The sequence below is a fragment of the Grammomys surdaster genome, unplaced genomic scaffold, assembly GCF_004785775.1.
Source record: "Grammomys surdaster isolate TR1022 unplaced genomic scaffold, NIH_TR_1.0 894, whole genome shotgun sequence".
NCBI lineage: Eukaryota > Metazoa > Chordata > Mammalia > Rodentia > Muridae > Grammomys > Grammomys surdaster.
The window spans coordinates 113,888-139,762 of NW_021605313.1; the positions used below are offsets into that span (position 1 = coordinate 113,888).

At 42.5% G+C, this 25,875-nt stretch overlaps 4 protein-coding genes across 5 annotated transcripts in view; 1 reads left to right on the forward strand and 3 right to left on the reverse strand.

The window, feature by feature from the left end:
• The window catches only part of LOC114634181 (olfactory receptor 51E1), an 11,689-nt gene extending 10,874 nt beyond the window's left edge, over positions 1 to 815 (reverse strand). The window contains exon 1 of the mRNA XM_028782849.1: positions 737 to 815. The gene's annotated coding sequence lies outside the window, so the exon portion shown is untranslated. The remainder of the gene's footprint in view (positions 1 to 736) is intronic.
• A 5,016-nt stretch (positions 816 to 5,831) lies between these two features.
• LOC114634186 (olfactory receptor 51D1) lies at positions 5,832 to 6,866 on the reverse strand. Its single transcript, XM_028782856.1, has one exon. The coding sequence runs from the start codon at positions 6,846 to 6,848 to the stop codon at positions 5,880 to 5,882; it is 969 nt and encodes a 322-aa protein (XP_028638689.1). The 5' UTR covers positions 6,849 to 6,866; the 3' UTR covers positions 5,832 to 5,879.
• Positions 6,867 to 13,597: 6,731 nt separating this feature from the next.
• Positions 13,598 to 23,223, forward strand: Trim68 (tripartite motif containing 68). Of its 2 annotated transcripts, none has more exons than XM_028782855.1 (7): positions 13,598 to 13,732; positions 16,311 to 16,774; positions 19,090 to 19,185; positions 20,408 to 20,668; positions 21,113 to 21,135; positions 21,673 to 21,773; positions 21,943 to 23,223. In XM_028782855.1, exons 2-7 carry the CDS (start codon positions 16,349 to 16,351, stop codon positions 22,491 to 22,493), a joined length of 1,458 nt encoding a protein of 485 aa, XP_028638688.1. In that variant the 5' UTR covers positions 13,598 to 13,732; positions 16,311 to 16,348; the 3' UTR covers positions 22,494 to 23,223. The 2 variants fall into 2 exon arrangements, with proteins under 2 accessions (XP_028638688.1, XP_028638687.1); XM_028782854.1 differs by lacking the exon at positions 13,598 to 13,732 and adding an exon at positions 13,895 to 15,861.
• Positions 23,224 to 24,299: 1,076 nt separating this feature from the next.
• LOC114634176 (olfactory receptor 52I2-like) lies at positions 24,300 to 25,262 on the reverse strand. The gene has a single exon (XM_028782842.1). It carries the CDS (start codon positions 25,260 to 25,262, stop codon positions 24,300 to 24,302), a length of 963 nt encoding a protein of 320 aa, XP_028638675.1.
• Between the last annotated feature and the right edge of the window lie 613 nt (positions 25,263 to 25,875).

A 25,875-nucleotide genomic window follows, 5' to 3' on the forward strand; every position in this document is an offset into this window, starting at 1 on the left:
TGTGTGTGTGTGTGTGTGTGTGTGTGTGTGTGTGTGTGTGTGTGTGTTTTAAGTGTATTCTGGCAAAGACCTAAAGTGAGAGACGGTAATCCTCATTTAGAAAGCTACACAGGCTTTAGTGCATCTGAAGGCAAAGGATACAAGGTAAGGGAGTTGGCAGTCTAGACCTTAAGCCACATTTTAGACAAGCTAGACTTCAATCCTAGGGTTGTGTCAAGATCTGAGTCAAAATCATAACTAGAGCCTTGGCAAAGGGACCAATCTGATTCTTGATGCAGTGTTAATTAAGCCTTGACTCTTCCCAGAGCCTCCCTACAAAACCACAACTACAGTCTGACCTTCCATCCTAGACTGGGCTTCAACCATGGTAAAACCTCAGGCTGTCTCTTTCCACACACTGAAACCCAGTTGAGTCCTGGTTGACTCAGTCCAACTCCAAGCCAATCTGTTTTGTCTTCATTCACATCTGCTCCTATCCTCTGCCAGTCTCTCCATTAAGGTCCCCAGTAAACCACTCACTGGAGTGGGGGGAAAATACCTGAAAACTACTTTTAGGCAACATTTAACATCCTCACCCCTTTTACCACATTACTCAGATTACCTGCCACTTGGGTGAGAGGCTCCACACCACAAACCCCACCCAGCACATCTGGTTCTTCTTCCTATGAAGAAGTGTCATGGAAGGTCCTCAGCTACAAGTAACCCCAACCTAAAGCATGCCTCCTCCTGTACTCACCTCAGCTGTCCTGAAAGAGTCTCTATGCCTTTTCTCTCAGCACTCTTCCTAAGGGAGGTCTGGCAGGCTGCAAAATGCCCAGCCCCTTCAGTCTCCACCTCCTTCTGCCATCTGCTCAGGGCTCTTTATTCTTGGTCTTCCCAGCTCCCTCTTTCTGCTCCTTGTTGTTAGGAGTACAGGCTGATTCTGAAGATTCATCTGAAGATATGCCCCCCACCAGACTACTAGGATTCTGGTTCCCTTCTAAGCTTCTACATCTTAAAAGGATGAGCCTGGGCTGTGGGGAAGGAGGGACATAGAGTAGATGGTCTCTAGAGTCCTTTGAAAATGGACCTTTGCCAGCTGGAATATTTAGACCAATCCCAAATGTGAAGTTAGAGTAAGAAAAGGCCAGAAGAAAGTCATGTTTGTGTCTGTGGTGTACGTGAGGGTCTTTCACAGTTTCTTCTCAAAGCTGTCAAACAGCCAAAGGAAAGACAAAGTAAATCTGCAAAGACTTTGTGATTGACAGCCTCTCCCCATCCTGACATGTTCTTTATCCTCCCATCTTTTCTTTTGTAGATGCTGATTGTTGAGCCTGAAACCCAGTGGTCTCATTCTCTAAAGCTCTAAGGACCTCATTCTCTCTGAGCTTCTGGCTCTGAAGGCTAGCTAACATAAAACATGGATCCCCATGGATAATATCTCTGCCTTCTACTCCATAGAGTACTGAAAGTCAGACCAAGGAAAGAAAATGTAATGTGGTTGGTTTAATCCTCTTTATACTACCAACCAGCCACATAAGATCAATGCCATCTGCTTTCTCTTAAGGGTAAAATTACTGAGAGAACATTTACAAAGTTCAATAATAATTTCCAGGTCAAACTAACTCGCTTACTTGTAAAACAAGTTAAAATTACATTGGTATTTAAACAAATGTGACTTTAGTTGGTTTTTCATCTTGTTACAATTAGAAGTTTTATGTCAAAACACAGTGTACATGGACCCAAGCTACAAAAAATAGACAATGTTAAGCCTGGCCATTATAACTTACATCAAAGCTACTAAATACAAAAGATTCTGATACCTACAGAATTTTCACCCTGACTCTCTGCCACTACTCTAGAGCCATTGATTGCTACTGCCTCTATGTGCCTCTAGCACATAGGAATGGCTGACACAAAGATTTTTCTCAGGAAACACTTTTATTTCCATCTAAGATGGGCTCTCATGAAGCAGTAAGCATGAGGAAACACATTCTCGTGTGGAACAATGAGGAAGTGAGCAGTGCATATAAAACAATGGTTTCTGGGACACCAGGCATCTGGCGGTGGAGGGCAGAACAGCTGAGACTACATAAAGAACTGAAATATAGTATCCACAGGCTTCCAGCATCTGCCTCATTTCTATGCTGTGACACAGGAAAGGGGATCCAGCCAGAGTCTAGAGGCTTCCCTCAGTTGTGGAGTCGGACTGAGGGTTTTCAGGATGACCACTTCAGTCAGAACACAAAAGCAAAGTATTGAAAATGACAGATCTACTTAAGATTCTTGAGTCTTCTTCAAGAATTCAGCAGAGTACCGACTATATGAGCAAGATAAGCAAAACTATAAGGAGAATCATTTAAAATATTTAGAAGTAACACTCCACAGTGATCTCACAGGACCAGTCTTTACTGGTAGCTTCCTGACAGTCAGATTGGAGGGCTTCATAGTTCATCTCTTCATTGAGGATACAGAAGACCACGCCTCAACATGAGCAGGTCCTGACAAACCTCCGAGGCACTTCTAAAACAAGTGTGCAAGCTACTATCAAGTTATTGAGATGCCTTCTAGGAACAAAGCAGAAGAGTAACTGGTGAGGCGCTGTCATGGAAGAGGAGGCAGAGGACTATGAGAGCCAAAGGATGGGAAGGAGTGTTATGAAGGGCTGTCTTCTGGCTGATACAGTCTAGAACACATAGCAGCTATGGCCATTTACAAAAACTGTACACAAAATATAAAATTTTAGAAGCATGAAAGTAGGAAGAGAACTAGCTGCGGAGAAGGACCGTGTAGGAGTAGGTGAGGGAATGAGAAAGAGTAATGTAGAAAGACACCATCACAATGAGTACAAGTACTCACCTATGAAACTGACAAGAGGAAATGCTAAATAAACAGAGAAAGATGTACCGTGACTACAGTAATCATAAGAAACCTAAGGTGGCTTTATTCTTATTAGACATCAAACAGTTCATAGCAAATCAAATTCCCATAAACACGGGAAAGTGATAAAACTTCAGAAAGAAAGAAAAACACAGGGTTGTAGTCAAATGTTTCAATAATCCACTTAAGAATTTATTAAAACATGCTTAATAATGGAAGGCAAATTTTCCCTTAAGACAGTATAGAAAGTTCATATTGTTCTTTTGTATTTATACAAACAACTTCACATTGGAAACAAAAAAGTAAAATTATCTTCATTAGCACACAACATGATCATCCATGAGGAAATTTGGTAAAATTTGCTAAGAAATTCTAGAAATAAAATTGGAGTGTAGTAAATTTTAAAATTCAAGATTAATATAGATAAATCATGGTTCTCTCTAGTAACAATGTATAAATTTTAATTTTAATTGAATAAATAATGCCATTCATATTAGCATTAAAACTAAAAAGTATTTAGGGAAAACTTTGATAAAATACTTTAAGTATTGAATGTAATTTATTACTATTTCTGGAAGAAATTAAAAGAGAATGACATATATCATTGTCATTTTTATTATTTAAACATCAACATTTATTATTTTTTATTTTCCCGTGTTCATATTTATTACCTCATTTAATCTCACAATTGTCCAACAGACTATTTGCATTTCTGTTTGATAGTTTCCAAAGTTTCTATGTTTCAGTAGGTCAAATAACTTGTCTCCAAGTAAAAGCCATTGATCTTAATCTGAATCCCATATGATTCCAACCTCACATGCCTCCTTTTCTGATAACAACAGAGGTTCTTGGCAGGGTTGTCCATTTTTAAATTTCATTTTTAAGTCAGATCAACACAGGGAGATAAATGTCAACTTCCCTAATTATTTAAGAAATCTATTTATTAAGAGATAAAGAGGTTTGTTTATTTGTTGTTTGAAGTTTGTTTGTTTTTAAATTCATATAACAACATATCAGAATAGCACTCATGGCCACAATTCTGTAATATTTCAAAAATTCCAGAGGGCTATTCACATAGACCATAACATGAATGGTGCTTCCAAAACTTGTATAATAAAACAGGATACATATGATGGTCTACTGCATGCTGATACCACTTAAAACATTTTTAAAGGATGTCAAAAATCTCTGTTCCATTGCTAACATGATAGTTGGTCATTGTACAAATGAGTGAACTATGTCAAGAGAGATTGTATAAGATATCAATCTATAATATTTCCAAATTTTTACCTTATACGTTGTATTTCAACATTCTTTCCTCTGTTATAATCTACATTCATTTTTATATATACTCCTTCTGTCTGATGTTTTTCTCCTGATGCCAAGATCTGTAAGCAGACTAAGGGTGCTTCAGAAAGATATACCATACCCTAAGAGACATCAGCACCTTCAAAAACTCACATGTTCATCTTCTTCTGTTCCTTGTTTCCTCAGCGTGATTGACAAATCTCCAGTCCAAGACTTTTAAACATGCTTGGCAAACCATCAAAAAATGAAAGAGAGAGGGGTGAGGAAACTATGTGTTGCCACTGAGGAAGAAAGGCAGGGACAGGAACTGCAGGAAGTCAATGCCCAGATGAAGATGCATGAAGATAGGAAGAGGTCGTGGGTAAGACAAAAAAAGATGTGGACTGGCCTTTGAGAAAGAATGGAAAATCAGCATGATTAGTTATGTTCCCAGAGTCATAGTCAAAGCCTGAGCTTGACCAAGTATCCAGGTGTCTTAGAGATTTGTGTCTCAATATTGGAAACTATTCTTGCAACCAGATTTCATCAATCTTCTACTTTCACCCACAGCTCCACACTGAAACCACCTGTTAATTCAGAAATTCCAAGTCAATCTGAGTCTTGAGCCAGATAATCCATACTCAGTCAAAAAGGGCAATGTGTCTGAAACAAATGTGTTAGGAATATTCCCCAAAATGAATTATCACAGCAAAGCACAGATTCATACACACACACACATATACACACATCAATAATCATATTTATATTAAAATACTATGCAGTATAGACATAGTAATGGTATATGCTATAAAACAAAGAGTACACATGCTGAATGACCAGACATCCCAGTTCCACAGATGGATATATCACATTCTACAGATATGAGCAAAAGATAGGCACCAGGCATTCATAAATATACCCTTACCATAAAAATGCATAAATCAGCAGTCTTATGCAGATGTATATCAATACATCAACTTACATATATCTCAAAAATTAAATAAAGGTACAATCAATGACATCATTCATAATATACACACTTCAGGACATAACTAATATATTCACCAGGACATAGCTAGCACATATTCATGTTTCCCTCTCCTTCTTTCACTCCTTCCATTTTTTTCTATATAAACACATCCACACATATCCAAAACTAAAATAGAAAACATCTTTATAGGAGTAATAGTCTCCATAAAGCCACACAGCTGGTCATTGACAGATTCCACACAAATGCATACAAATGTATAAACTTCAGCATTTCACATCAACTGCTCCATTCCAACTACATCCCTCCCCCAAATGCCTTCAGTGACTCCCAGTTACAATTATGTAACTACTTTGAGGTAATAGGTTATATAATCAACACAGATTCACTGACATGCACACAAGAGAGAAAGCACCATAAAAATTATACATCAAAAGTAAAGAATCATGAGATGTAGCATTTATAGCCTTCTCATGTCAAGACTATGTACATTTTCTAGTCGGGAGGAAGGAAAATGACACAGCTATTATACCAGATACCATAGGACAGTTGTTCTTCATGATGACCTGTCTAGACTGGTCAAAAGTTCTGTACTGACATATTCTCAGAAACAAAAATGCAAAGTCTATCTGTACATAATTAGAGGCAGACAGTCCAGTGGGTTGCACGATGTGGTCATGAAGTCATTCTACAGATCCTTATCCTGTCATCTTTGATATGATTGAGGACACCCAGCTGGGTATCCTCACCTGCCATCTTGTGAAAACATATGGATAACCCTTGAACGGATCTCCTTGGTCTTCGCTCCATACACAATGGGATTGACTACAGGTGGTAGTAGGAGATAGATATTAGCCATAACCACATGGACCAGAGATGTGGGGCCACCCAACCTATGCACCACTGATAGTCCAATGAGGGGTACATAGAAGACCAGGACAGCACAGAGGTGGGAGATGCAGGTATTGAAAGCCTTGAGTGCTGCCCCTCGAGTTGACAGCTCCAACACAGCCCTCAGGATGAGGATATAGGAAAAGCCAATGAAAAGGGAGTCCACACCCATGACTGAGAGGATGATGAAGAGCCCATAAACGACATTGACTTTGGTATCAGTACAGGATAGCTTCATAATATCTTGGTGAAGACAGAAGGAGTGTGTGACAGTATGTGTTTGGCAGTATGACAGACGCTTCAAAAGGAAGGGCAATGGAAAGAAGAATACAAATCCCCTGGCAAGGGAAGCTAGCCCAATCTTGGCCACAGTAGGCCCTGTGAGCACAGAAGCATGTCGTAACGGGTAGCAGATAGCCACAAAGCGGTCAAAAGCCATGGCCAGCAGGACAGCAGACTCCATGGCTGATAGGGCATGAATAAGGAACATTTGGGTCAAGCAAATGTTGAACTCAATCTCCTGAATGCCAGTTAGGAACAAACTGGCCATTTTGGGCATGGTAACAGAGGAGAGGACCAAGTCAATGGTAGAAAGCATGGCGAGGAAGAGGTACATGGGCTCATGCAAGCGCCTCTCCACACGAATGATGAAGATGATGGCCAGGTTGCCCAGTGTGGCTACTGCATACATAAGACATAAGGGGAAAGCCAGCCAAAAGTGGATATTGGGTCCCAGGCCAGGGATGCCTACCAGCAGAAAATGGACTGGATGAGCCAAACTTCCATTTGGAGTAGTGATGAGAGGGACCAAGGACTGTGACATGACAGATCCAGAGACTGGGAAAGAGAAAAGAAAAAAACAGTACTCGGTTATGGCTCAGAGAAAAAGAAGAACTAATGAGGAAAAAAATTGGAGTAGTCACAGTAAAAAAAAAAAAAAGAAAAGATTTAGTAGATAAACAAAAGAGTATCCTGAGCACTCACCTCACTCTGTTCTCATTCTTCCTATTTTTAATTTTATAAACTTCATTATAAAAATTTGCAGATAAAGAAAAACATCACACACCAAAATTAACCAGATCCAAAGCCATTGTTTTTATATTAGTATCTCTGATCATCCCAAACTTCATCCTGACCTCTGAGGTCCCAGCACTACATAAGAAAATTCTGATACCATTCTCTTAATCTGGATAAGTGAATGCCTCCTCCCCAAACACTCAGAACAATCTTTTCTCTTTTTTTAGAGTTAACATTGCTGGCCTGGCCATGACTCTTAGCTACATCCAATCAGGCTTTAAGAGACCTTCAATTCTGACTGTCACTTCTGGTACAATCTGGGCATGGTATAGGTATAGGTCAAAAACCAGAGGCTTGGTATCTGATTGCCTCTGGCCTATCATAATCTGATTTATGGCAGAAAATGGGAACTCATTATAGAGCTTGTTTTCAAGACAGGCTGTTTTGTCTAACTCTGTGTAGCATTTCTCAATCTCCCCTAATAAAATAATCTAATATGAAGTTGGGAAGGAAGGGTCTTGAAGAAGTTGAAGGGAAGGAGGAGGATGAATATGATCAAAACATATTATGCCCATGTATGAAATTCCCAAATAGATAAGGTGATTTTTTTAATTATCTGAGATAGTTGCAAACACCATCCACCAGGATCTGCTCCACCTAGCCCACAGAGCCAGAATTTTCAAGCAAGACACACAGAAGGCTGTTTTGAAAAGTGATTCTTTTACCCCTACATGATTACTCTTTTCCATTAGAGAGAACTGTGGAAACCTGTTCTGATCTTCTGAAGAGTGGAGAGATGAGGATGAAGAAACGCTATCATTCCAGGTGGCAGACATAAAGCAGAACAGAATCACACATCAGGATGTCTGCATGAGAGGTCCGTGAACCCAAACTGTGCTTGGCTGGGATGTGTCACTGAAACCAGACACAGTGCAGACACAGAAAGAGAGTCAGTGAGTGCAGCCTCTGCCACAATCAAATGGCCATGGAGACACCTCTTCTAGCTCTTCTCCCTGGTCAGTTCATAACATCTCAGACTCAACTCTTTCCTCTGCACACACACCACTGTGCTACATACCTCTGTCCTGAGACACAAGCATGGAACCTACCAATTATGATGCTTCTACCTTGATAGCTATGGGCCTCATCTTGCCCCAAATAAGACCCCTCCCAAACCTATGTCTCGACTCCAATCCACCTTCCACATCACTGCTTCTGAAAAGCATGACTTGAGGTGTCAGGCTTCTGATTATAGAGTTACAGATGCCCCTAGCCTTCAAGACACAATCAGACCCCCATTGTCTGTTAGCGAAGGATTTCATGATGAGGCTCAATGTTTACTTTCCAGCCCAGCTTTCATCTTCTCTGTTCCTTTTCCATAACCAGGCACTACTGTACCACCAACACGATCTCTCTCTCTCTCTGTCTCTCTCTCTCTCTCTCGCTCTCTCTCTCTCTCACACACACACACACAGAGACACACACACAGACACACACACACAGACACACACACACACTTACACACATACATGCACACACAGGCACACACACAAACACACACTTTACGTTTTACATTATTACTGGTAAACTAATTTCCCTTGCCTTGCTTCTTAACAGTTGAAGGTTGGAACTGGAGAGTCCTCTCGTAGAGGTAGATAATAATTGGAACTTGTCTCACAGAGACCTGAAAAAATTCTTCTCTGAGCCAGTCACTGGTCACAGTCCCCAGTCCAGGCTACTGTAATTTGGAAGGGCAGCTTGATGACAGATTTCTCCAAGCAGCCAGACTCTCCAAATGCACCCTCCATGCCCTGCACAGTCTCTGTGGATTTCCCAAAGCCAAGACAAACCTCCCTCTGCTGTCTCCCTTAAGTCTGAGCCAGAGCATGTCCATCATCAGTTCTGCTACCTAAATATAGATCGTCTGGTGGCCTTTGGGAGAGCTAGTAGAAATGAGTGATCTGGGACTCAAGGTCCACTCAAAGCCCTAAGGAGAACTGAGCCCTGACTCCTACACAATTATCCTGAGACCTTTTTAGGACAGTGGAAGGGAGGAGTTCTTGCCGTGAAGGAGAGAAAATAAATGACCAGGATGGAAAAGAGTAAATACTGGACTGGAGGGATGGGCAAGCACCAGAATATACAAACTGCAAAATACTTGTACCGATGCTCAAGGAGCTACGTCTCACTTTTGATGCTGCCCTCTTGTGGTCATATGGAGGATTGCAACCTAGTAGCTGAGAGATACCCCAAGGACCAAAAAGTTAATTCTGGGTTACTGTTGATCTCGGTCCACTGCATTGCACTTCCGGTCAGCTCCTTTTCTGTACTCTTTCCTCCTAGTATGGTCTGTCATGGCTCTTTCACAACATAGAGTAGAGCCTAAACGAATTTAGGCTACCTCAGCACGTAGTAAAGAAATAAAAACACACTAACAACCCTCCGGTGTTATTGATCCTTTAAACAACTAAGCAAGAGGACACCCCATTGAGATGGTGTTGCAACTTTCGGAGGAAAAAGAAAAACATTGAAAAAGAAAAGTGTAAAGACTAAAAATGCAAGGTCCTTGGTTGCTTTGAGAGCTGTTATGATGGGCTAGTGGAATCTTGAACGCAGCACCGTTCCAAGTAGGAGGAGGAGAAGAAATTCAAAAGTAGATGTGCTCAACGCTGAAAATGCCTGCGTGTGAACAGGGGTGGACTGGACAACCCTCTAAAAATTGGTAGCTCCCAAGCTCTCAGGGATGCCTGCTTAATGTGTATTTCAAAACAAGCAGAGATGGGTCATAACCAAATGTTAACAGAATAGAACTAGTAAACAGGCTGCCCGACCTCATTTCTCATGCTGCTGAGTTTCTTCAAAGCTGTCACCCATGTGTTATTAGCTGTGCATTAGCTTGAATGATTTTACTTGCCTCCATGGCTCCCATCACCTAAACAGGCCAGGGTTTTCTCCTATGTTTGAGACACAGTATTGTCTGTTAGATGCAGAAGTCCCTCAAACACCTCAGGTTCAACACTTACTCTATCGTTATTCTTAGTTCTTCTCACAGTATTGATGATTTGCAGATTAAACTCAGATACTCACAGAAATGAGAGGCCATTACAGGAAAGCCGTCTGTGTTTAAGTAACAGCTAAAGCATGCTTGAAGGAAATGTTCAGACTTGAAGAAAGGACACAAAGGGTTGAGCATTCCAAAACAGCAGGAGTTTAAGCAAACGCTTAAAAATGGATGGGAGGGGAAAGAACTGCATGCAAGCATGAGGACTTGAGCCTCAGATCCCAGAAGCCACAAAGCCTTGGATGTGCTTGTGGGCATCTGCAGCCCCAGCCCTCCTCTGGAAAGGAGGCAGGCAGAGACAGGAGAGTCTCGGTAAACTTACAGGCCAGTTAGCCTGGCACACAGAGCAGCAGATGACAAGAGACCCTGTCTCAAACAAGATAGAATAGGAATCAGACACCCGAGGTTATGCTCTCTTTCTACCACATGCGTGTAATAGCACATGTGTGTCTACACTCACATTCACAAAAAAAAGAAAAAAAAACAGGCCACAATACCAGCTGTGGCTATAAGACCAGTTTCAGAAATGAGGAGTGTAAATGTCATGAGTGATTTTGTCCCGTTTTGTTAAGGATATGTTTGTACATGTATACATATGATATGTGTCTATGTGTGTCTGTGTGTGTCTCCGTGTGGATGTAACATCCATGTTTTCTTTCCTCTCTATTTTTTTATGTAATACAGCATTGAGTTGATATCAGTACTTAAGGTTTTTAATCTATATTAACATATTTAAATAGTAAATGTTCCAAAAGGGACTTTACTATTTAATCTTGTAGAATAATTAGTGTGTTTGAGGTTGTAGGAGGATAGTGATAGCATATTAGGTAAAATTATGACATCATTGTCTTTTGTTTGTTTTAAGACAAGTCCTCATAGATACCTAGTTTGTTTCATTTAAGACAGGACCAGTAGCTGTGTAGCTCAGGATAACCTTGAGCTTCTAATCTGCTTCCTGAACATCCCAACTTTAAGGATCGAATCTGTGTACCACCATGTCCAACTTACGTGGGGCTGGGTCCCAGAGCTTCATACATGCTGGGCAAGCCACCCTACCAATTATGCTACATTCCAACCACCTTTATTGTCTTTATTTGGATAAAGTATAACATAAGAAGTGGTTGGGTGTCAAAGGGGGAAACATATGATAATTGGTCTCCATTATCAACTTAATGGGATCTAGAATGACCTAGCTGAATATCCACCCACAGATTGGGTGGCACCTTCTAACTTTCAGCCCATATGTAGGGAAGGTCAAGGAAAACCCAGTGTTTGCCTGTTCGCCTCCACTTCTTCCCAAGTGCGCCTATCATTACCTTTGCCACGCTCTACCAGAATTATACTCAAGGTTTTTCAGCCTTCCAACATGGTCTCAATATAAAGTATCAGAGACTCATGTGGGGAGTGGGGTAAGGGAGGGAGGAGACTCCTGCGTCCTGTGTCTTCAGTGCTGAGAAATCCATCTCCATGGACAGAGTAGCCACTCAGTTCTTTGCCTCTAAAGCAGTGGTTCTCAACCTTCCTGATGCTGAAACCCTTTAAGATAGATCCTTGTGCTGTGGTGACCCCAAACATAAAATTGTTTTCTCTGCTACTTCATAACTGTAATTTTGCTACTGTTGTGAATCATAATGTAAGTAATTTTGGAGAAAGAGGTTTGTCAAAAGGGTTATAGTCCACAGGTTGAGAACCATTGCTCTAAAAGATATTAATGGTTGTTTTTTAGTACCCAGAATCTATCAAACAAATCCATCTAAATTTCTCTCTCTGTCTCCGTCTCTGTCTCTGTGTGTGTGTGTGTGTGTGTGTGTGTGTGTGTGTGTGTGTATTGGTTTCAATATGCTTGACTCAGGGAGTGACACTATTAGTAGGTGTGGCCTTGTTGGAAGAAGTGTGTCACTGTAGGGGTAGCCTTTGAGACCCTTCTCCTAGCTGCCTACAAGCCAGTCTTCTGTTTGCCTTTGGAACAAGATGTAGAACTCTCAGCTCCTCCAACACTGTGTCTTCCTGGACACTGCCATGCTTTCCACCATGGTAATAATGGACAGAACCTCAGAACCAATAATCCAGTCCTAATTAAATGTTTTCCTTTATATGAGTTGTCTTGGTCATGATGTCTCTTCACAGCAATGGAAACACTAAGTAGTGCGTGTGGACATTTTTTTCTTCCTGTTCTTCTAGAGAACCATACCTAAAATATTGTATAACTAAGTGCAAGTTTTATAGAAAAGCCTTTGTACATTCCGGTTCTTTTCAGATCCATGAACAGACACAGACTGGAAAGAAACTTTATAAATGTAAATAATGTAGGTAACCCTTTGTTCATTTTTCTGTATAAGTTCATCAGCCAACGAGGTTACACGATCTTGTCTTCACAACCTGTAAGTCCAAAGTGCTTCTCATAAGCACAAGCCTGTTCCCCAGCAACTCTGTGGTATCCTATTATCAGGGCCTTTGAGACACAGTCATAGTCACAAACACATTCAATTACACATGAAAAAGATGTCCCCTTTAACTGATTTAAATTCACTTGAACTTGGGTGACTTTAAGAAAGAATGTATGACCCAGACTTGCAATCCAGGTCTCTTTGTACTCATGCTCAATTATTATTTTTAAACATATCTTCTTTGAATTATCTGTTCACTGTGACCTAAGGACAGTCATTTGTCTCTGCTAAGAAGCAGAGGCTCAGCTAAAATCTCAGTTCCTCTCTCTCTCTTCCTACTGAGCTGGTCCTGGTTATTTTCAGTAATTTTCTGGGCCTCCCACTGAAGAATGTCAACCTTGTCCTGAGCTCTGACATCGGCATGGGATTCAAAGAACATGGGTCCCAACAATAAACATATCACTGGAACTTGGATTCAACTGGGATTTTTTGGTGCCTTCTCTTGCTTACTCAGTAAAAGTCCAAGTATCAGAAAAAGAACCATAGCAGTACAAAGAAAAATCCGGGGCACTGATTCAACAGCCTGTTGTTTTTGTCTTATGTGTCTCTGTGGTTGGATGAGAGGAAAGGGTACACACTGCTTTAAAAAGATTTTTTTTCTTTTTTTTTTCTTTTTTTTTTTTTTAGTGGCAGCTTATGATCAGGACTGTTCTGCTTTGTAATTTAATATCTGTTTCTAACTCTGAAACCAGTTTGTTGCAATGAGGAGCTACCTGAGGAAGTATGGAAGTGTCAAGAGTTAGCCGGGAAAAACAGAAGCATTTATTAAAACTTTTGTTTAAACGTGTGAAACCTGGAGCCATGATCGGCCGCTTTTGTTCCAGGGGACTGCTGATTCCAACATGTAAAGGTACCATTTAAGCAAACCCCGCAGAGCTCCCAAGCCACGTAGAAGAACTAAACCAGGAAAAGTGGCAAGAGAACAGCCAATCAGTCCACTCTGAGTGAAGAAGTGATTTGACGGTTCCGGCGCCGTGGGCGGGTCCTGGAGCTCTGCGGAAGCCGCCTGAGCGCAGTTCTTGCCTAGGCTACTGCGCCCCTGGCGAGATCCCAGCTTCCGGCGGGCGAGCGCCCCACTGCATCCCACGCTGCTGACTGACCCTCTGGAGCCCGGCGTCTCCACAGCGGGATACGCCGCGCAGAAAAGGAGGCGACAGCAGGCCTCTTTGGAGGAAGACACAGGTCCTGCCCTTTTTATCCTCCCCGTCCCCAATCCCATTGCCCTGGAGACCTGCCTAGCACCGGAAGGTCTGGAAGGCACCGTCCGCTATGGCTCCCAGACCTCAGCCTAGCTCTCTGCGGCTTCCAGGCTCATCCCCCCACCCCACCCCCTTCGTGGCCATGGGCACTGTGCACTCCAGGTTGCTGGGTGCAACCTTTTGACATTGTCATCTACAAAGTTCACTCTGAAGAACAAAATCTCATAAAGAAAATTAACATTTTTCAGTTTTGCGTTTGGCTGTATTCATAGCTGCCCTCAGCTGCAGGTTGGACCGGTCTGAGCAGTTAATGATTCAAACTCTTCACCAAGTAATTTGTTTGATAAAAGGTCTCTATTGGAGATCCTCTATTAGAGAACTATATCTGTTTATCCCCAGATCTTTGACATCTTTCGCATGTTTACATTTTTTTGAGGCAATGTATAGAACTAACATGCTTCCAGCACATTTTGTGATTTATCGTGATTTATCACTTCTGTCTTTCTTTGCCTCACTTTCTACTGCCAGTGTCTTCCACATTCTCATCTGCTAGGATTTCTGTTTGTTCTTGTTGTTGATGTTGTTTTGGTTTTTTGGTTTTGGTTTTGGTTTTGGTTTCTGTAGCTTTAGTAGTGCATTTGACACCAAAGCACAAGCAGGTGGACACACACATACACACCACACACTGCCTTACATAAAAACATTAACACCTCTACTAATCAGCTGAACCTCAACATTCACATTTAACTCTCATGCATTTAGAAAGTTTTGGCATCAAGAATACACTGAGCAAAACTGAAAATATCTCTGTATTAAATGTACCTATGGCATTAGGATATTGTAAGAAAGAGAAAATATGAACAATAAGTTTCTAGTGTGAGAATTAAGAGAACAACGCTCATGGTAAATGATGTCAACAGTGAGATCATGGAAACAGTCCCAGTTAGAAGAGCGAGATCCCAAATATGGTCAAATGAATAGACACGGGGCCCAAGCATTGCGCGTAGCACTGAGGAGTATTTGGCTGTCACGGGTGCAGTTGGAAAAGTAACAAGACTAGGGATTTGAATCAGCAGTAAAGCATCTGCCTGGCATGCTTGAGAGTCTTGATAAATCCCCGCACTTCAGAAAAGGGGGAGGGGGGACGAGGGAGTGAAAGGAGAGTGCTTACTACAGGATCCCTCTGCTGGAGCTTGCATAGGCCTTTGAGTTCAGTATTAGTTTTGCAGATCTTAGGATTCTGGATCTCATAGCTTGGTGGAGACGGTGGAAGCACTGAGACAGAAAACAGGGGAAGGAGTAATAACCTGCAGATGCCCTGGATCTCAGTCCTACAGGTTTGCTGCTCTGGCTCCTACAAAATGCCTTCTCTAAGACTCAACACAGTGGTTTCTTCCTCTATGCTTTTGAATTTGTCCTGTTCACTGAAGCTGGAAAAGATGAGTGATTATTCCCAAAGTAGAATAGTGGAAACCTGGGCCAAGCACCTGTAAAATGAAAACAATAATGGTTTCTATCCCGTGTTATGAAATACCAGTTAGCCATGTGAAGTATACAGAGCCATGCCTGGTACTCAAGAGTGTTTTTCTATTATTTTACCTTATATTTTAAATCTATCACTATATATTTATTACTAAAACATAATTTGGGATTTAGAAACTATTCCCTAACCCCGGTGTGTTTGCCAAACACATAGTCAGAGTTAGTTGCCTGGTAAGCACTATTTAGGACCTAAAGATACAGTAGTATTTAAAGCCAGTGTAAATCTTCCCTTTACATAGCCTATATAATAACACACACAAGATGAGTTAATAAATATTGCCAAGTATACCAAGAACCCTAAGCCACTGATTATTCAAGCTCCCTACCCACACATAGCTTGAACACATCAGTATATTATTAAGTGATCCTGGTTTTATTCTTCCAAGGGACATGATTTCCCCTCTGCCTCTAACATGCATCCGTGTGTGGTGAGGAGCGCATCTTGGTATGTTGGTGATCAGCAGCAGTGTGACCCAGGAGAGGCAGATAGTGATTTTCAGGACACAGTGAGGAACAGCTGTTGGACCTCCATTTTACACTTCAGTGTGCAACATAAGAAAAACTGCACAGGTAGGCAGGGAGCTGCCAGCATTTGTGGCTTGGCACCTTGAAGGATATAAGTGTGCACAAAAGGTGTCAGAGAGGAAGGCTGACACTATTTCATGGCTTCTTTTTCCGAATGTTGGAACATGACATTTTATATTAACTTGCCCTCGCCCAGAGAGACTATGTCGATTTCTCCAGCATGATTAGAGGATGAATGATGGGATCAGACAAACCAAGAGGAGAACTGAACAAATAAATAAAGTCTCCAAGTCCACTTTCTTAACCATCTCTACTTGCGCCTTCTGTGGCTGCGGTGTGTACAGCGCTGCCCAGTAATAGCTTTAGTTGAAGCTTATTATACAAAACCCATACAGGTGCTACAATACATGTATTTCTTAAATCACGAATTATAGTTCAGGGAGGGAACTTACAGTCATTACTTTTCTCTTTTTTTTTTCTCTTGTTCTTGGCAGCCTTCACTCATGCTCTGAGACAACTGTCACTTGGAACCATGGATCCTGCAGTGTTAATGGAAGCCATTGTGGAAGAACTGAACTGCCCTATCTGTATGACCTTCCTTAGGGAGCCTGTGAGCATCAACTGCGGCCACACCTTCTGCCACAGCTGTCTCTCTGGACTCTGGAAGCTCCCAGGAGACTCCCAGAACTTGAACTACACTTGTCCGCTTTGCCGAGCTCCCATGCAGCCAAGAAAACTCCGTCCAAGTTGGCAGCTGGCCAGTGTTGTGGATAAGGTCCGTCTGTTAGGCTTCTGTATGGACATGGGACTAAAGACTGATGTGTGTGATCTCCACAAGCAACAGCTAACCATGTTCTGCAAAGAGGATGATGTGGTAACCTGCGAGGCCTGTAACCAGTCCCCAGAGCATGAAGCCCACAGTGTTGTACCCATAAAGGATGTTGCCTGGGAGTATAAGGTAGACAATAGAAGCTGGCCAGGCCAGTCTTTCCTCGGCCTCTCATCTGGCCTTCTCTGTATTACATGCCTGTCTTTAAAAGCTGACCCCTGGTTCCTGGTAGCTACAGATCCTTACATCTGATCTTCTGAGCTGTATCTTTTCCTTCATTCATGACTGTCTTTGATTTTCTTCTCTCCCATTTCCCCTGCATCTCATCCTGAGTCTTACCACAGGAATACCTAACCAGAGGATTCGTTTGGTGTTGAGAACTTGAATCAAACCCTTGGTTTCAGTTGGAGTTCTAGGTGACTTGAATGAGATTACATATGATGACTGTTATTTATTAGTCAAGAACCTGCAAGCTTGCTTTACTAGAACCATGTATGGTTAATTGGCATGAGCTGGATCATTTTAACCTTTGCATTTCATAAACACAACTCAGGCCTAGTAATTGTGGGTCATGATAACATTATTTTAGAGCAAGGAGGGACCATAGATGAGTCACTTAAGATTGATTGGCCAATTGCCAGGCTTGCTCATATACTAGCGTGTGTTAATACTCACAGTATCCATATTATCAGGTCTTTTCTGACGTTCAGTTTCATTAGTTAAAGAGAGATGTCTTAGTTAGGGTTTCTGTTGCTGTAAAGAGACACCATGACCATGATCACAGCAAGCCTTATAAAGGAAAACATTTAATTGGGGCTGGCTTACAGTTCAGAGGCTTAGTCCATTGTCATCATGGCAGGAAGCATGGCAGCATATAGGCAGATATCATACTGGAAAAGGAGCTGAGAGTTCTACATCTGGATTGGAGGGCAGCAGGAAGAGAGAGTGACACTGGGCCTGACTTGAGATTCTAAAACCTCAAAGTTTGCCCCCCAGTAACACACTTTCTTCAGTAAGGCCACACCTACTCCAAGACATACCTCCTAATAATGCCACTCCCTATGAGCCTATTGGGGCTGTGTTCATTCAAACCACCACAAGAGAAGAAAGGATGGAATTGGGAGCTTGTTCTTTGTCTGGGGCTCTCTTTCCCACACTTTGGGATAAGAAGTCACATGTACTGCTTATTTGTCTTAACCACTGATCAGCTGCCAGATGGCACCTTGCTCTTTTCCCAGATTAAAATGTAAGAATATATGGTGACTCCTGGGAATCAGCGTTCTTCTCTATAAGACAGAAAACTAAAACATTAAAAGTATGTATACTTTGCTCTGTTTTGAGAGTTTTAGAACAAGGAGGTATTTAGCATTCTGACATACAGGCTAAGAGCTTGGTTAATTCCCAGCCCTGTCAGTTACTAGCTGGGTGACTGGATAGATCACATCCTGAGCCTCAGTTTTCTTGTCTATAAAATGATAATAACAGCAACCTCCAGGAACTATATTTATATCAGTTATTATCCTTGTTGTTGTTTTCAAGTACCTGACAAGAAGCCACATATGGGAGGAGAGGTTTATTCAGAAAAATTCAGGTTATCATGGTGGAGAAGTCATAGTGACAGGAGTAGTAGCAACTGTTTATGGGCTATGTGTAGCTGGGAAGCATGAACAGGAATGGAGACCAGGCCATAAAACCTCAAGGCCTGGCCCACAGTGATCTACTTTCTCCATCCAAGCTCTACCTCCTAAAGTTTGCTACAACCTTCCCAAAGACCATCACGAGCTGAGGATCAGATCCAGGTCTTCAAATGCATGAACCTGTGGAAGACTTTGTTGCCTTTCAAACCCCAGCAGTGTTAGTGCATGTGTGATACTTGTCTGGTACTTTATAATTCTTTAACAAAACAAGTGACGTTGTCAGAATGAAAGGTAATAACTGAATACTTTTGGCTTTCCAGTAAGAATGTTTTTGCATTATTTTCCTAGGAAAGCCTCTTACCTTTATTGTGTATCTGAACTACCCAAGGAGCTTGCTAAGTTCCAGTTCTCATTTGATATGTCTAGGGTAAGACTCAAGCTCCCGCCATGCTGATGTTCCTAGCTTTGGACCACACTTTCAACAGCAAGGTTCTAGGAAATAATAGGGAACAGGATTAATGAGAGGAGAAATAGTCCTGCCTAGGAAAGTCCAAAGTCTTCTGTTCCTAGAAAGTCTGGCTATAGATCTTTACAGACGCTTGGGAACTATGGGAGTTAAGGTGACTCAACCCAGAAAGCCTCCCGGTGTGTCACATGAGCAGAGTCTGTGCCTTCTGTGGCAGACCTTTTTCTTTTATCATTTATTCCAGCCTGCTACCTGAGGAACATTGGGAAGCCTCTGTCAGCCTAGAGTGCCTTCAGTGGCCTCCCAATGGGGCATGCTCATGATCTTTCCCTCTCTTGCAGTGGAAACTCCAGCAGGCTCTGGAACATCTGAGGAAAGAACAGGAAGAAGCCTGGAAGCTGGAAGTCAGTGAGAAGGAGCAAGCTGCTGTCTGGAAGGCAGGTTGCACTTGAGAAGGGGGCTCACGTCATCCCTCTCTTCTAGAGCTGACAACAGAGGCTTCCTCACATCTGTGAGGCAGAATGAGGGCCTTCAGCTTCCCCTTTACCTAAGGCCACATAACTTCTCAGGTCGAGCTTACAGGTTTTGAAGTAGCAGTAGCCTCCATTCTCATATCTTCACATATGAGGAAGGAATGGTTTTTTTCACACATGAGTTCATCGGAATATTGCTTATGGAGTGGTGGTCAGTTTCTGTTTCATTTTCCATAGCTGCTAAGACTTTGGTTACCTAAATACTAGGAAACTCCCTCAGAAATATATTTGAAACAGATAGACCTAAAACTCTTGGAACTTTTGGTCAATGTGATCTAAAACAGTACAACAAGCACACACAAACACCGAGAAGAAAAACTATTCAGCAGTGTAGTTAGCAACCATCAGTGTAACCATCTGACTGTTTTTTTAAAAATGGGAGGTAGTCCCCATCATACCAAGATAATATCATGTACCAGGATGGGTACATGCCTAGAAATAAGCCTTGGGAGGCAAAGGCAGAGAACTGCTACAGTTTCAAGTCTAGCCTGGTCTTCATGGTGAATAGCAGTCCAGGAGGGCTATATACTGGAGCCCTGTCTCAAGAAAAAAGAAAGAGGATACCCTAGATCCTGTTGCAGTTGATCAAAGTATACAGATTAAAGGTCACTCATCCAGAAATATGAACTGCAAAGTGCTTGCAAATCCAAAAGTGTCTTATAACCAACATGCTACCAAAAGTAAAGGAAGTTTCACTTAATGATAGGTTATACTCAGAATGCAAGCTCACTAAAATTATTTTATAAAATTATTCTCAGGTTATATGTACAAGATACATGTGAATCATAGATGAATTTCATGTTCAGAGTTGGATCTCATTGCCCAAGTATCTCTTTATAGTCATTTAATCTAAAATCCAGAAGAATTCCAAGTCTGAAATACTCTGATCCCACTCATTATTTGTAAGTAAAATAGGCTCCCCGTGAAAGGACCAAAAACAATGCCTGAGGGCTGTGGGGGGTCAGGAACATAGACACATTAGGTCCTTTGTCTTTGCTTCCGTAGCCCAGTACATGGTTACACCAAAGCATTTCCATAGTGTGTGTTGTTTGCACATGCCAGTGTCCTCCCTTCCTCATGACCCTTATCTTAAAAAGACCAGTGCTAACTCCAATCTCGACTCCAGACACAGGTAGAAACACGAAAGCAGAGCATCCTATGGGAGTTTGAAAAATATCAGCAATTGTTAAAAGAAAAGGAGCTGCCGTGTCAGCAGGCAGATGAAGAGGCAGCTGCAGTTCAGGCTAGCCTCGAGCAGGAGAAAGGAGAGACAGCAAGCAGACTGGAGCTGAGGCGCGAGAAGATCATCCAGCAGAGCCAGGTCCTGTGGAGGATGATAGTGGAGCTAGAGGAGAGATCCCAGAGGCCTGTGCGCTGGATGCTGCAGGTGAGTAACAGCCTTTCGTGGGTCACCTGCGTGAGAGCTGGAGATAGACAGGAACTCCAGTATTAGCTAGTTCTTCAGGGGCCCTATCATCATACTGTCCACCAGCTGAGGACCCTGTCTGCCTCCAGCTGACACTTGCTATTCCCATCCTGATTGGGTAGAAGACCTGACCCTAAATATTCTCAGGTCATCTACCCAGCCAGAGGTAGGAGGAGACCAGGTACTTACTCTGATAGCTTGACAGCATTCCAGTCCCTTCTATCCTGCCCATGGATGGAGTCTGAAGGTGTTCAGTGTAGCCAAGTCTGCTCTGCTGTCCTCCCATAAGCTTCTCCCCAGCTTTAAAGTCTGTGCATCCCTTTGAAAAAGCCCCTCCCAGAGTTTACATCTATCTAGCGTCTCTAAGGCACTGCACACTCATGAGCTGCATTTTTTTTCTCCTAGGGTATACAGGAAGCCTTAAACAGGTATGTTCCCATCCTCAGAGCCTCTGTGAAGCCCTACAGGAGACAGAGAGGCCTGGCCAGAGCCAGGGATAGAAAAGGAATGTAGACTGAGTACCGACAGAAGGCAGATGCTCGCTCACCATCTTGCATTATATTGGCTAAAGATTTTCTGACCTCTCATTTTTTTGTACTTAATTCAATTCATTTCAAACATTTCCAATAAGAATTTTCAGTAAAACTGAAGTATGTTATTTCATGTAAATGGTCCAAAAATTTGGCACATGGGGCTTCCAGATCAGACCCTTTCTCCTCTGTGTCACTTCTCTTCCTCTTCCTCTGTCCCAATATTTAGCATTCTCAAGAGGAAGCTCTGAGTATTCTTACCTCCCTGTCACAAAGAGTTTGAAGCTCAACAAGCCAGCTATGCCACTTCTGCTTTTCTGGACAGGGGAATCTGAGTAACTGGCTCTGGCCAAGCCCCTCCCCGCCAGACTAAAGAAAGGAGGCTCCAGGAGCAGAGCTAACAGTCGTGGATCCAAAACACACCCTCTTCTGCAGGAGCGAGTCTTGGAGCCTGCAGCAGCTAGAACCAATCTCCTTGGAGCTGAAGACAGATTGCCGTGTGCTAGGACTAAGAGAGACTCTGAAGACGTTTGCAGGTATTAGATACTTAGGGACTATGGTGGGCAATGGGAGGGACTCCACCCACAGAGGTAAAATGGTTCAATGTAGTCTGGATGCTTCATCTAGCCCCACCCCACCCATTGTTGAGAACTCTGTCTTTATCATGCTTGGCACCAGTGTTACCACTAAGATCTTTTCCCCTAGTGGATGTGCGCCTAGATCCAGACACAGCTTACTCCCGCCTTGTTGTTTCCAAGGACAGAAAAAGTGTGCACTATGGAATCACCCAGCAGAACCTGCCTGACAATCCTGAGAGATTTTACCGCTATAACATTGTCTTGGGCAGCCAATGCATCTCCTCTGGCCGGCACTACTGGGAGGTAGAGGTTGGAAACAGATCTGAATGGGGCCTGGGAGTATGTGTGGAAAATGTAGACCGGAAGGAGGTAGTCTACTTATCCCCTCGCTATGGCTTCTGGGTGATAAGGCTAAGGAAAGGAACAGAGTACCGAGCAGGCACAGATGAATATCCGCTCCTGCCCTTGTCAGTTCCTCCACACCGGATAGGAATCTTCCTAGACTATGAGGCCCATGACATCTCCTTCTACAATGTGACTGATGGTGGCTCCCACATTTTCACTTTTCCCCGCTATCCCTTCCCAGGCCGTCTCCTGCCCTATTTCAGTCCTTGCTACAGCATTGGCACTAACAACACCATGCCACTCACCATTTGTACCCTGGATGGGGAGGGCTAGGAGAGCCATCCTAACCTAATGTTGGAATTTGGCCTGGTAGGCATCGCTGTTGGAGGATGCTTCCACTGATAAGCATATCCCTGAACCCAGCTTAAAACCCAAGGGCCCCTCTATCTGACCTCATGGTATCTTGCTATTAGAACAAACTGTCAGTGCTTCTTACAGAAAAACAGTCCCAGTCAGATAAGCATTGTGAACCATGATGGATACATGACAGGGGTGATAGACCTTGCCCATTCTGGAGATCGCAGCCATCCTCCCTGCTTCCATAATTAAGTGGATGCCGGTGATTAAATAAATGCAGACTCCAGAAAAGCCTTTAAATAAGGTTTTCCAGTGAGACGAAGTAATAATGTACATGTCCAGAGCTGATTGTCATGGTGAAACCAGGTAGAGGGTACTTACCATGAGGCTCACTGCTACCAAACAAACCCTAACCTCCAGGCTAGAGAAACACAGTCTGTGCTTTTCCAGCACAGAATGCAGAACTCACCTAGGATACTCGCCGTATCTCCTTCCTGAGCATGAGGGTGGGTCTGCAACCTGGGCCTGTCTTTTCTCTAAGGGGCAGGATCAGAAACCTTAGGGGCCTTAGTTTTTATTTTTACTGTATGTATAAAGAAATTGAAACAGCTTTGTCTCCTGCAGAGCTTTGGGAGGTAAGATTTTAAAGACTGTAAAATAGTTTTCACATTAAAATGAAACAAAGTTGACAAACTCAATTCACAGATCACAAGTCTGCATGTCATTCATTACACTGGGGTCTGAAACATGTTTGAGAGAATTTGAATGTCCTCTTTGGAAAGGTGCCTCTAATCTGGCTTAAAATAACTTTCTCCTACCACATGGGTTTATTGTAAAGACCAAAACTCCATCCAATACTTTGGTTCTCTGTAGAGAGGGCAAGGCAAACAATTGTTGTGGCAATCATCATGCTTTGCCAAGAGTAGACAAAAACCTGCATAGCAGCACCTTTGTTCCTTAGGGTGCCTCCCAGCAGTCCAGAGCCCATTCAGCCTAAAGGTACCCATGTCACACTTCACAAGGGCATACTAACACTCGGCCCTAGAGGTAGATTGTATATCTGATTGCATGTGTTTATCCCTGAGTTAGAGTGAAGACTGTCAACCCAAAACAGAAACTAAGATGAGAAGGAAAAAGAAGTAGAGACACAAGGAAGGAAGGAAGGAAGGAAGGAAGGAAGGAAGGAAGGAAGGAAGGAAGGAAGGAAGGAAGGAAGGAAGACAGGAAGAAGGCCCATCCAGCAGCAGTTAGGGTTAAATTGGGATCTTCTGATGGTACTAGGAGAATTTACATGGTTCTTATAACTGCATAAAATTCTCCTTGAAGATGCAGGAGAGCAAAATGTGTGGAGAGAATCGTACTAAAAAGACAATTTACGAGTCATACAATAATGAAAGGAAATAAAGATTATATATTGAACTGTTTCTTTAGAGTGGTGGTTGTGTCAGGGAAAATTGCACAAAAATAGTCCATAAGTGACAAAATTGTGATGTGGGAGAATTGTTGGCTCTGCCCATGGGAAAGGACCAATGGTGTGCCGCCTCCATGTTCCCAAGTCTCTATTCTACTGCACATACAAGTTAAATGAAATTATTAAGCATATCAGAATATCAAAGTCATCTCATTCATAACATTCTCACTAAACATTGAAGTTTTTTGCAAGCATAGTCGTCACAGCTTCATCCTGGACTCTCCACAGATGAGTGAAACAGCCTCACTCCATACATCTTTAAAACATCTGTGCGCTGGTCTAGGAAACTAAACGTGTGAAGAGTTTTATGTTCATAAACCATGCCTAAAGAAGCCAGTCAGCAGCACCCACATTCGCTCCTGGATTTGCTTGGTCCTGATACCATAAATGATGGGATTTAAAGTAGGTGGGATGATCAGGTACAAGTCAGCTAACAATACTTGGATGTGCAAGGGGACTGCATCCTGCCATAACCAGGCTATATATATGGATGAGATCCCAGGGAGATAAAAAAGACACATAACTCCCACATGAGAGCCACATGTGCTTAATGCTTTCAGCTGAGCATTCTTTGAGGACAGATTAAATACTGCCCTAAGAATCAAAATATAGGAGACAGCAATGAAGGCCATGTCAGAGCCCACAATAATAGAAGAACAAACCAAGCTATACAGACTGCTGGGCATGGGGTCTGCACATACTAACTTGGCCACAGCCATGTGTTCACAGTAAGAATGGAAAACTACCTTCGAGCCACAGAATGGCAAATGACTCAACATCCAACTCAAAGGAGTCATGGAAATGACAGCTCTGAGGACAATAGTCACACACAATCCTAGCATCAATCTAGCTGTGAGAATTCTCCTGTAGTGTAGGGGCTTGCAGATGGCCACATAGCGATCAAAAGCCATGGCCAGTAGCAGTCCTGTCTCCACAGCAGTGGCCGCATGGACAAAGTACATCTGTGTGAAACAGGCATTAAAGCCGATGGAGCTGTCTCCTGAACTGAAGATGCTCACCATCTTAGGTACCACAGAAGAAGCCATAACAACATCCACAGCAGCCAAAACACATAGAAAGAAGTACATAGGCTCTTGTAGAGTGGAATCCATGCAGATGACAATAATAATCAGCATATTTCCTAAGAGGGCTATGCTATACATGGTACTCAGTGAGATGGCAAGCCAAAGATAGGAAGACTGTAAACCTGGGACACCCATGAGGAAGAAGGTGGCAGGGGTCTCCACTGTGTAGTTGTAGGATGGTCCTGACATCATAGGTGAGGTGCTTTTTCTATCGCAATGCAAAGCCATGAGAGAAGAAAGTGGAATACCATCAGCTGTGTTCCTGTCTGGGGAGTAGACAAATCCTGAACGTCATGGTAGTGTTTTCAGAATCAGAAAATACAAATTATGCCATCTTGCTCCATTTCCCATGCTCATCAAGGTTCTCTGTGGTAACAGAGTCTACACATTGCTCAGGATCATCTGCTGACTTTCCTCCTTTGGGAAGTTTCTTCTCACATTGCATGAAGAGGTGAAATTAGGAATCTTTTTGAGTTTTTTATTAAATCTCATGACCTAAAAAATATATGACCTGGCAACCCTAATGCTCTACCCAGGTCTGTCTTGTTCAGATGGTATCGCTGTTGGGGAATGTTGGTTGATCTTCAGAAGAAACATAGATTTTTTTCTCAGAATATAAAACAAAGCTCTGTGTGCCTCTTTTGCCCTGCCACAGATGTGGTGCTGGCCTGACATCGCCATGAATCAATAAAGCAAAGGAGCTAATTACATTGCTACTAGATTCACGTTCCCACAACTTCAAACATTATGTATCACTTACTATCTGTTTTGCCTTAATCTGATTAGAGAAACTTTTCCTGTC